At 33.8% G+C, this 12,080-nt stretch overlaps 1 protein-coding gene across 2 annotated transcripts in view; it reads left to right on the top strand.

Annotated features, from left to right (window-relative positions):
* The first annotated feature begins 3,997 nt into the window (after positions 1-3,997).
* LOC123705035 (sodium-coupled monocarboxylate transporter 1-like) overlaps positions 3,998-12,080 on the top strand; it is a 14,418-nt gene continuing 6,335 nt past the window's right edge. For both annotated transcript variants that reach the window (XM_045653588.1, XM_045653589.1), the window contains exons 1-7: positions 3,998-4,194; positions 7,963-8,122; positions 9,138-9,255; positions 9,735-9,802; positions 10,543-10,697; positions 11,277-11,417; positions 11,764-11,982. In XM_045653588.1, the coding sequence (XP_045509544.1) occupies positions 4,013-4,194; positions 7,963-8,122; positions 9,138-9,255; positions 9,735-9,802; positions 10,543-10,697; positions 11,277-11,417; positions 11,764-11,982 (1,043 nt within the window). In that variant the 5' untranslated portion in view covers positions 3,998-4,012. The remainder of the gene's footprint in view (positions 4,195-7,962; positions 8,123-9,137; positions 9,256-9,734; positions 9,803-10,542; positions 10,698-11,276; positions 11,418-11,763; positions 11,983-12,080) is intronic.

Genomic DNA, 12,080 nt, shown 5'->3' with positions numbered 1-12,080 from the left:
TACATTTCAAAAAGATACTATACGGACTCAATGCGTAGATAGAAAAATTATATTATTATTTCAAATGTGAAATAAAATATAATAATTTTAAAAGTAGATAAGCTTGCAGATATATAATTTAGTGCTGAGAATATAATATTATGTCGTAATTCGTAAGTAAGGAAAAGAAAGTGAGTTAGTTCTCTTTTAAAATGGATTGTTATCTCAATTTTTATTAGAGTTAATAATAAATATAACTTTACGCACATTTAAATAGGTTGATACTGTCTAATCGAAGATTCATGATGTTTTAAAAATTAAGGTTTTGTGTTAGGCTTGTAATTTGGTCCCGTGGATAATATACCTAACCTAAAATCTCTTGCATACCCTAAAATATAGTTGAAAGAATTCAATTATATCTACCATTTAATTCATATAAAAATTTTATAAGCATAGATAAACTACTAAAGATAGATAATTAAGCAGTTGTTTATGGTAAGAAGTAAAATGTAGAAGGATACCTCTTCTGTTGATTGAAATATATATTTTAATATATTATTATATAAAGCTAATAAGCTCAAATTTGTTATTAGATAGAAGATGTGCTTTCGTAGAAAATAAATGTTAAAATCTAGTGTGTTGGACACAATAATTTTGATGTTACAGTAAATTAAGTCGGTTTTAAAACATAATTGTGCTAATATTTAGTCTTAAATATATGGAGTATTAAATACAGCCTAATCATATTTGTATCTCTTGTCTTAAGAATATTAAAACATAAGCATATTAAAAGAACAATATAGATCTAATAGTAGATATTGTGCCGGCGTATTATGACCCTTAGCGAATATTATTGTAGTGTCCACATAGTTACGGTACTACGGAATTCCACCTACGTAGACGCAGTAACAGTTACATTTATATACCGAAATAACAATTAATGTAGACCCATTGCTAAGAGGGAAGAGTGTAAAAATGTTAACTGTCTGGAAATTGAAATGGAGATCATCATAATAGGGAACCAGTAGACCGAAGAATCCCTACCTAGAAAGTAAGAAGATATTCAACGCTGGCTATAAAACAAATAGACATTTATTACCTAAAATTGTAACCACTCATTTAATCACTATTCTAAATATAATAGTCTTTTTCATTATTCCTGAATTTTTAGTATTTGTTATTAAATTATATGATATTAGGTGTCAGTAATAGTTTTGTAATTCTCATTAGTAGATGTCGAATTCAATTCGAGCGAAGAGTACTAGTACCCGTACCCGTACCCGTACTAGGGAAGCGCGTACCATCTTAGACCACATCTTAGCTTTCCATTAGGCGAGATTGTGATCAAGCGATTCCCTATCTACAATAAAAAATGCTAATAGTTTAATTATCTATGCATATGTACGATGTATCAGTACATCATACTAATGTAACACAGTAACCTTTGAGGATCTCTCCATTTAGATTTTAATCTTCCATTCACCACTATCAATCTGCTGCTATAATGTTTCTATATTATTTATGTATCTAAACTATTTGGTAATTGTTAGAGAGTAGTTAAAAATTGTAAGATTTCAGGAAAATAAGAAGGTATTATGCATATATAAACTTTAAGACAGTTGCAGCGTCTAAAATGTCTAATAAGTGCTATATATTGGCTTACTAATATTAACCTAATTTTAGCTTGAATTCATATTAATGAATAAAATTGTATAAATCTTTGGAGTTGGCAAAGTTTGAGCGGAAAATAATATAGTTAGTGTGAAAATGTTCGTGTTTAAAAATAAAAAATGGACTTTCTAAGTCGTACTTTAAGAAAAATAAACATGTCAGTTGTCGACTTAATAAAAGGGTTGTCGAATTCAATGCTAATATATTATATGTAGTTTATCTATATGTAGATATAAATATGTGTATAGGATGTATAAGTTAACCATACTAATATAACACAGTAAAACAGCTTTTAGCAACTTTCCACCTACAATTAAATCTTCCATTTACCACTGACAATCTGCTGCTGCAATGTTTTTATATTACTTCTGTGACTGTGACTATTTGTAAGAGCGGCTGTACACGGGCGGCTCGAGCAGTAAACGGCTGAGCGACGTACACGGACTGCTCGAGCGGTTGATCGTAGACTGCTCGAGCTGTCGCTACAAACCACGCAGTTGACGGCTTGAAGCGGTCGCGACGGCTCAAGCCGTCTGTGTACGGCAGTGAATGAATGTCGATAGAACACCACGTGGCCGCGGCTTCAAGCCATCGGTCTCAACTGCTTGAAGCGGTCCGTATACGGCCGCCCTCAGAGAGTACCTAGTTAAAAAATTGTAAGATTTCTGGAAAATAAAAAGGTATTATGCATATAATAACTTTATGACAGCGTCTAAAATGACAGCTGTCTAATAAGTGCTATATATGTATATTGGCTTACTAATACAGCTACCTAATTTTAGCTTAATTCATATCATATTATATTTATGAATAAAATTGTATAAATCTTTGGAGTTGGCAAAGTTTGAGCGGAAAATAATATTATAGTTATGAAAATGTGCGTGTTTAAAAATTATAAATGGTCCAGAAAGATGTACCGTACCTTAAGAAAAATAAACTTGTACTTAGTTATATTATAGTATTTACTAAATTTAATATAAATAAAAATGCCAAAGAGATGTTTAATGCGAGAAAATAGGTATTGTATTTAAACTTTTTCTAGTAGAGCTTGATGGTAGAGTCGAGTCTGCAGCCAACTTCAATCAAAAATATTATTATATTATGTACTTAAAATATTAAAAATCTATTTTCATATACTTAAGTATCCTTAGTTACAATGTTTTAAATTTTATTAAATGTTATATTGATAATTTAAATATTTTAATGTGACACAAATTGTTCTTATGTATTTAAAATTTATGTAAAATTTACCAATTTCATAATTTATATGTAATTGTTTATTAGATTTCAGCATATCATTAGCGTTATCATGTACCTATTGCATGAAGTTTTAAATAAATAATAAATGTATTTGAAACAAGTTTTTTTTATTTCTACCCCCAAATTAACCGTCACTTATAATATTACTAGTGGTCCGCCCCGGCTTCGCCCGTGGTACCAACATGTTTAAACTATCCTATCTCTCAAATTGGATCGAACTGCACATGGTGTGCGAATTTTATTATAATCAGTTAAGTGGTGTAGGAGTCCATTGAGGACAAACATTGTGACACGAGATTTATATATATTAAGATAAAATTTGTTTAAAATTTAAAATGTTCACCTTGACAGAATTTGATTTTTATTGGTGTTTTTTAGGTCTAGAGCGTAGGAAGTTGATTTGAATATTTTGACGTGACAACGTCTTATAATTCGATAGAGCCGGCTGCTCGCACGAAAAAACATGACTCATGCGGCGTTACCTCGCTCTGAGGCGTTCCATGTGCAAGCGAGAGCGTGGAACGAGCGACAAAGAAGCACAATTGGACGTTGTCACGTTCAACTATCGTCAGTAAACCGACTTTACAGACAACCATTTTTTTTTTTATTATAATAGGAAAATTTCATTACAGATAAATCAATTTTACACCAAAATATTATAACAAAAACAAAATTTCTCTTCTGTCATCCGAACTGAACCCACGATCTCCTTACTAATAAACTGAGTTGAATGTCATCAAATAGCGACCGAACACAATCCAATGTTAATTACAATAATAGTAACAGAATCCTAAACAAAAAGCTGTACAATTAATACACTAGATATCTACAAAACATACATACAAAATACATACAATAATCGTCTACAATTAGTTAATTTTGTACGTACACCTTAGAACGTATCTTCGCTAATCACATACAATCACGCCAAACATCACCAACCCTAATTAAAGTCATCATAATCCGTCCACAAAGTGTTACATTGGCCGGTAACAACTCAATTAGTCCTGGAGGGATGTTCCAATGATTTACTACAGGATAAATATAGCATAGTCCAGTCAATTGTCCAGTAATCGTTGTATGACAACGAGGGACAGCGGTCATGGAAGTGGTGTATTTCGACTGGCTCGACTACCTCGTCTTCGGGGCGATGCTTCTGATGTCTGCTCTCATCGGGGTATACTTCGCGTTCTTCGCGAAACGGAAGCAGAATACCACATCCGAGTACCTCATGGGCGGGAAGACGATGGGCATGTTTCCTATATCCATGTCGCTGATTGCCAGGTATGCGCTAGCGAATGCTTATTGCACTTTGAAGTTTATGCCTATTGTTTTAAGGCGCTTTATTCATAGTGTCGAACTGTAAAATCAAAGAACTATCGTTTCTAAATGTGTTGTATTATTGTACTTACTGAATGATGCGTTGTTTATAAGGTAGATAAGTTGCTTGTTTAAAACGGAAGCCAATTGTCTAGATCCAGAATATAAGTTATTTATATGACTGTTGAGACGTGCAATCGCAAATTGTATTTTAAACACTATATTTTAATAATTTACTCTAAACATTATGTATGTAGAGTGTATATGAGAGTCTAGTTGAAATTCAAGGTCACTATAAAATCGTAGACTTAAGGTTGATATCTCACTTATGTTAAGAGAGCACTATGCGAACAGCAACACGGTCAAATTGAAATTAAACAAACTACTTCAATTTAGAGCTAGTATTTTTTGTAGAAACTCTTACCTAAATAAATTAATGACAACCCTGAAAAAAAAATGAATTCCCAAGACGTACAATTTTTCTATTGTCGTGAAGAAGCGTCTCGATATCAGGTGTTGGCACTTCCTTCGCTGGGGAGTCAATTGACACTACTTCATTGCACAATGTCCGTGCCCATAAACAAGACTCGCTGTATTTTTAGACTCGTATTTATAGACCTTAAAAATGATAATTCGACTGCTTTATATGGCATTTTGTACGTTTAACATGATTCATAAATCCTACAAAGAAATATGAATAAACTGTTGATGGTTGATACTCAATAACGGTAAAATGGCTTATCATGTCTCGATACTAGCAATAGTTGTAGAAATAGTTTATAGTATAGAATATCCATAAGTATATAATAATATTTTATAGCTATGGTTATTCTATATACATATATGTAGTACCTATACTATATATACTTCTTCATACATAAAAGCGACAATAGAAATACAGAATGGATGCGCAATAAATAGTGCAATTAAATGGGACTATATCTCGAGTAAAATTCCTTGAAGATAACTTTAACCTTGACCTTATAGTTCGTAATATTTTTTCAAGATTATTTTCAGTCACAATAACATATACCTGAAATAACAAAGACAGGAACGGCATCGTTACATTAACTAGGATTATTTAAATTACTTCCGTGTTGACTCACGACACAGGTAAATGCAGGGCAATTACGTATATCATCTGGGTCTTGAGGTCTCAAACAAATCGACCAATGCATAAGGGAGCCACCAGAGTGCTACGCTACGTGTTTGTTGTCCACATATTCACTAATGCACATAGCGTAGCACTGGTTGAAACGGTCTCAGCTAAGATATGTTTTTTATATTATGGAAGAATGCATGCAATGGATGCGTGCTGTAGATGGGTGATATATTGTGCAGAGTGGGGCCTACTATCGATACATCGTATAGCTCGAGCTGCGCATCTTCATAGCACATCTTACTCGCATTGCTACATAGCGTCGTAGCATTGGTGGAAACGGTCACATAGTTTCATAGCATAGCTATTACATTTACTGGTGGAAAAGCACCCTAATAGGTCCTCTTCACAATGGGCAACATTGGCCGAGTAGACGCAATCACGATTGTTTAGATGGCCTAAATTGTGCCATTTGTTGGGCCAACGCTGCCCATTGTGAAGATGACCCATTAGGCGTTTTATAGTAATATTTATCCCATATTTAATAATTATTAATTAAATAATTATTATTTATCCTGTAATTGAAATATTCGAATTACAGGATAAATAATTACTTATAATAATATAATATAATATTAAATCAACAAATTGGCTACGAATTCGGCGTAGCAACGTATGACCTAGTATAGTATGTATGTACTTATAATATTTATCTGTGATATAAATCACAACGAAATGCTTGTTAGGTCATTGAACTCAGCTCCTTATTTTCAGGTATCTGTGTTCCTTGTCTATTTTTAGCATATTACATCACTTTGTACATTAATACTGTAGTAATACATAGTTATTGAAACGGATGGATGGATGCAGTTTGGAAATATGAAATAGGTGCTAGCTAGTAAGCATGGGTCATCTTGAAATTACATAATTTTAGATACCTATATAAAATTAACAATGAAGTAGAATGAAACTGAAATTACATTAACTCAAAAGCGATCTTTAAATGTAAACACATAAATAATAATTTAATTGATTACCTCCCAAATATTGGTTTTTTTTTTTCAAAATTATAACAAAGGTATAGTAAGTACCTTTTATAGGTACTATATATAGGTATATTCTCAGGCTTAAAACACATTAAAAAATTGCACAGTAATAAGGTTCAATTTTGAACAACAACTAGATGTTATGTGCCAGCGCGACCCATAGGATGTTATGATTAGCACATAATAATATGAAGCTAGGCTAGTCTTTCGACACATCTCCTGTACGCCTCCTATGAGGTATTATATTGGTATTTCAATATAATAGGTAAATCCTACACAATATAATATTTACAATAATATTACAAAAATAATGTAAAACTGAAGCTAATTAGTAATTACCAACTGACTATTTCGTCATACGTTGCTACGCCAAATACGTAGCGACTTCTATGTCGCTAAATAAAACCCCTTAGCTCACTATAGTAACTGCGGATTTTCGTCACATTTCCATAATAATAATTAATGTCACATTGTCATCTTCAAATCCTGCACAAATTATCAAAATGGATTGATTGATATGAATCTGAGATTTAGTTTATTAGGAAAACTCCTGTGACTCGCTTTAAGCTTGTAGAATACGTAGAAGATTGGAGTGGTTCCTGTAATTATTATGTAGCATTTTTTTCGCAACTCAAATCTGCTTCATGAGCATGAGCTCTATTTACCTTTTTTTTTTTATAGTGGGGAAATCTTCCAAAGATACCCACGGCCCCCGGGGAAGGAGCCGTGGGTTATGTCGGATTCTTACCGACTAAAACCCCACTGTGTTCCGTCGAGCCGCTTTAATGATGGGGCCGCGGGTATTGATTAGAATTCTTCCGCGACCAGCTCTATTTACCTTACCATACCATACTATAGAATAAATTGAAGTTTACGTATGACTCTACAATATAATCAAAATGTTTATAAGTTGGCTCAGGTATCGCATCTATAAATAAGCGGAATTGAGAAAAGACACTTAAATAAAACCTTGAATAAAAATTATAATGTACTAGCTTTCCGCCCGCGGCTTCGCCCGCGTTTTCAAAGAAAAACCCGCATAGTTCCCGTTCCCGAGAGATTTCCGGGATAAAATCTATCCTATCTCTCAAGTTGGATCGAACTGCACATAGTGTGCGAATTTTATTATAATCGGTTAAGTGGTTTAGGAGTCCATTCAGGACAAACATTGTGACACGAGATTTATATATATTAAGATTTGACTGTCATTAGATCTACAGTGCCACAAACTTAACTGACCCGGTGGCAAAAACTGGAACTACGTGCCGCCATTTTGAAATATCACATTTTCACAGACTTTTCTAAATTCTATTAATGTCAATTTACACCATTGGCAATGACATTATTTTTACCCTTGCATCCTGGGAAATACTATTTGGCGGCACTAAAATCGACATCAGTGACACCTTCACCGGGTCAGTTAAGTTTGTGGCACTGTACATCTTTCTATGCACGCTTATTATGTCAGTCTCAATAAATAAACTAATCACATTAACAAATATATGATAACGAATAGATCGCGTTTTAAATGCCTTCCAAATTCATTACTTTCTAAATGGAAAAACACATAAAACCACACTTTTTCAGCTACGTATCGGGCATTTCACTACTCGGTCTTCCAGCAGAGATGTACACATACGGAACCCAGCTGTGGGCGATCGTACTCTCCGAATGGGTCGTTTCCGTCACCATTGCCATCGTTTATTTACCTGTGTTTTATAATCTACAAATCACATCTACTTATGAGGTAAGGTTAACCTTAAAACATTCTCTTCATTACCATAAGGTAAACAGATATTAAATAAATAAATAAATAAATAATTTCCTAAGATAGTAAGAACTGTTTTTCAGGAGCCTGTGTCTTCCATTTACAGTTACACGACACGAAAAAAATCAGAGACAAATTAAATAAATTCAAAAATAAATTAAAAATTTACATGCAAACAAAATGTGTCTAGGTAACTCATTACAAATAAAGCAATATTGAAGAGAATGTTTTTAGAAATCATTGAGTCTATTGAAATCTTAGGCGCCAGTTTTACCATGTACTGATAAAAGGACTGAGCCTATATAACACATAGTTAGGTATATATATTATACTAGCTTACCGCCCGCGGCATCGCCCACTTTCGTTAAAACGATTTGAGATTTAAACTATCCTATCTCTCAAGTTGGATCTAACTGCACATGGTGTGTGAATTTTATTATAATCGGTTAAATGGTTTAGGAATTAGGAGTCCATTGAGGACAAACATTGTGACACGATGTTTATCTTAATATATATAAATCTCGTGTCACAATGTTTGTCCTCAATGGACTCCTAAATCACTTAACCGATTATAATAAAATTCGCACACCATGTGCAGTTCGATCCAACTTGAGAGATAGGATAGTTTAAATCTCAAATCGTTTTAGAGAAAGCGGGCGAAGCCGCGGACGGTAAGCTAATATAGATATAAGATTAACGCATTAATTGCTAATTTAACTAACAGATAAGCCCAAAAGAATATAATATGAACAACGCATGTAAATAATTTGTCTCTATTTATGTAACATACCTACTAGCTGTGCCCTGCGGTTTTACCCGCAGTAGGTACTCCGCTCATATTGGTCTTAGCGTGATGATATATAGCCTTCCTCGATAAATGGGCTATCTAACGCTAAAAGAATTTTTCAAATCGGAGCAGTAGTTCCTTAGATACAAAATTACTTGTATTTTCACTTAAGAATACATTATTGTTGTATTTTTGTTTATTTTTTAGTACTTACGACTTCGCTTCAATCAAAATGTGCGGCTCTTGGGATCGATAATATTCATCATCAAAATGATGTTATACATACCTATAGTGATATACGTTCCTGCACTTGCTTTCAGTCAAGGTGAATTGTATTTAATATTCCTAGATATTATTATAGTAATCAAAATATTATTTACATAATGTTTGCGTATACTTTTTACCCACCTCCTTTTCCTACTAAGTTATCACATCTTCAGTTGGTTGCCTGGAAGAAATCACTTATAAGTGATAAGGCCGCCATCTGTGCTGTGTCTTCTTTTAGTATAAGTTTTCTTTTTGTAATTTTTGTTGGCCAGTACAATAAAGTATTTAAATAAATAAATAAATTATTATATGTGAGTCATTTTATATTATGGATGACAAACCTCTAGCAATTTCCTACAAAAACGATTGAACTATTTTCAAAGAACTTGGTATTTAAACACCATTTGTCGACAGCCATACATACTATAAATTCTACAACCTTTCATATTTTTAATTACTTAGTATATTTTGTAATTTCGTAAAAAAATATGTATAATAATATAGGTCTTATAATAACAAATTTCTTGTCCATTCTAGTGACTGGCATAAATCTACATTTGATTACTCCAATAGTTTGCATCGTGTGTATCTTCTATACTACATTAGTAAGTACAAAGACGTTTTCTTTATATAATCATAATAAAAAATCCAAATAACCAATTCAAGATCAAATATAAAATAGCATGCATCAAGAAAACAGAAATATATTCAGCTTTGCCAGATTAGAGTTATAATTAAAGTTCAATTGACACATTGACCGAGAGCTATTTCAATTTGACCGCTTTTGAATATTCTAAAAGCGATTCCCAACATATTTATTTATTCACGACTGGCCTGAATCTCCCCTCCGTCTACATGTCGTCTGACCAGAAGGTCAGGCCAATCAGAACCCGGAATATCAGATCAATTTGTTGTCTAAGTATATCGAATGGAATTAATGTTACTAATGTGTCTTGTGTAACTAGCCTTGAGTAGCTTACGGGCATGAGAGGCGTGTATTTTTATCAAATATTTGTTGATGCCTTGTTGATGCATTATTAGACAATAAAAGAGGATCAATAATCATGCATGATGCTGATTTATATCTTATTTAAAACTACAAAAATCTCGTAGGTAATTATTATTATAATAAAAAGGTTCAATTAACAAAATAATATGTTCTATCACAATAATGTTAACGAACTAACTATTACTAACTTCGTATCAGAGGCGTGAAGCCAATCCAAGTGTTTCTGGGGGGTGGTGGTCGTCACTGCTTACCATCATGCGACCCATCACTTTCCAACTCTATCATAAAAAAACATAAAATTAATGTACCTACATTGTATTCTGCGACTAATTTCAGGGTGGAATCAAAGCCGTAGTATGGACAGATACGTTACAAACAATCCTAATGTATTTTGGAGTCATATTTGTCCTAGTGTATGGTACATGTCGCTTAGGAGGAATCAATGAGGTTTTCAGGATAAACCAGGAGGGAGATCGGTTGGATTTCTTCAAGTAAGTTTAGTACTAGACTCTGTTGTGTATGTGCACACAGAGTAGGCATATCATAGAGAGTGATGTGAGTATAAAATACACAATGTATCTACTATATTCTATTAATTAAGCTGAAATTAATAAAATTCTGAACAAACACTTTCATCCCGCATAAAAGTTGAAAAACGATTGAAATATTTCACAGTTTATATTTTCATTAAATTTCATGTAAATCGGTGCTGTAACAACTAAAGCTCACAGTTAAACTGAATGTCGTATTTGGAAAATCATTAAGTTTAGACGCATAAGGATGACTCATATATCCTCATCTTTACTTTACAGCATGATTTTTTGCATTACAGTCTGAAAAATCATACTTATAATATACTATTACACAAATCTTATCGATATAATCGGTGCCATTTATAAGTTCAAACTTAAAAATGTTCAACATATCAATTGACATTTTCCATGTTATCATCATTAATTTAATGCTGAAAATGTACAAAACAATATATGTATTATCAGTCAACAACGTCAACAGTGATCATTTTCTTTATTTTATTGTAGCAAAAAGATTATTTTAAAACTTTATTCTAGCATGGACCCTGACCCCACAATCCGCCACACGTTTTGGACGACGGTCGTCGGCAACTACTTCAGTTGGCTCGCGTCATGTTCCGTCAACCAGGCCATGGTGCAACGATGTTTGGCGCTTTCTTCCTTGAAGAGAGCGCGCATGTATGTATGATGTATAAGCATAAGCATAGCTTTTTACATTTTCAGTCTATGAGGTGGGTCAGTACAGAGAGAGTAGCATTGCGAAGCTATTGCGACACGAAACAGCTCAGACAGGAAAGCGGCGGCACATGCGCCTATTAAGTATTATTTTCAACGAATAAGTTAATTAAACAATTTAGATATACTTCGTCGTGATAAGACGGAACAACACATCGTGAAACATTTTCCACGCGATGATGCTAGCGTGTGATTGTGGGTCGAGCGAGGAATCCCGCTATTTTCGTCAGCCTAGCGATCCTATACACTTGCCAGGAGCTCCGCAGAATTGAATCTTTCAATGTTCTAGAACAATCTTCATCATGGCAGCCGGTATCTACATAATCGTGTCTCTCTGCTGCTACACCGGGCTGGTGATCTACGCCACGTTCGCGACCTGCGACCCGCTCACCACGGGGGCGATTCGGAAGAGTGACCAGCTGCTGCCATACTTCGTGATGACCATCACTGGGTCGGTGCCAGCGCTGCCTGGTATCTTCATGAGTGGCGTGTTTAGTGCTGCTTTAAGGTTCGTAGTTTATTTTTGGGTTTTAATTTTAAAGTAAGTTAGGTATTTATAAAGTAATCGTTAATAGTCAGTTGGAAACCTGTAGATAAGATTTAGTA

The sequence above is a fragment of the Colias croceus genome, chromosome Z (genome assembly GCF_905220415.1).
Source record: "Colias croceus chromosome Z, ilColCroc2.1".
In the NCBI taxonomy this organism is placed as follows: Eukaryota; Metazoa; Arthropoda; class Insecta; order Lepidoptera; family Pieridae; genus Colias; species Colias croceus.
The sequence above is the reverse complement of the archived record's forward strand: the minus strand, read 5'-3'. Positions and strand labels throughout refer to the sequence as shown.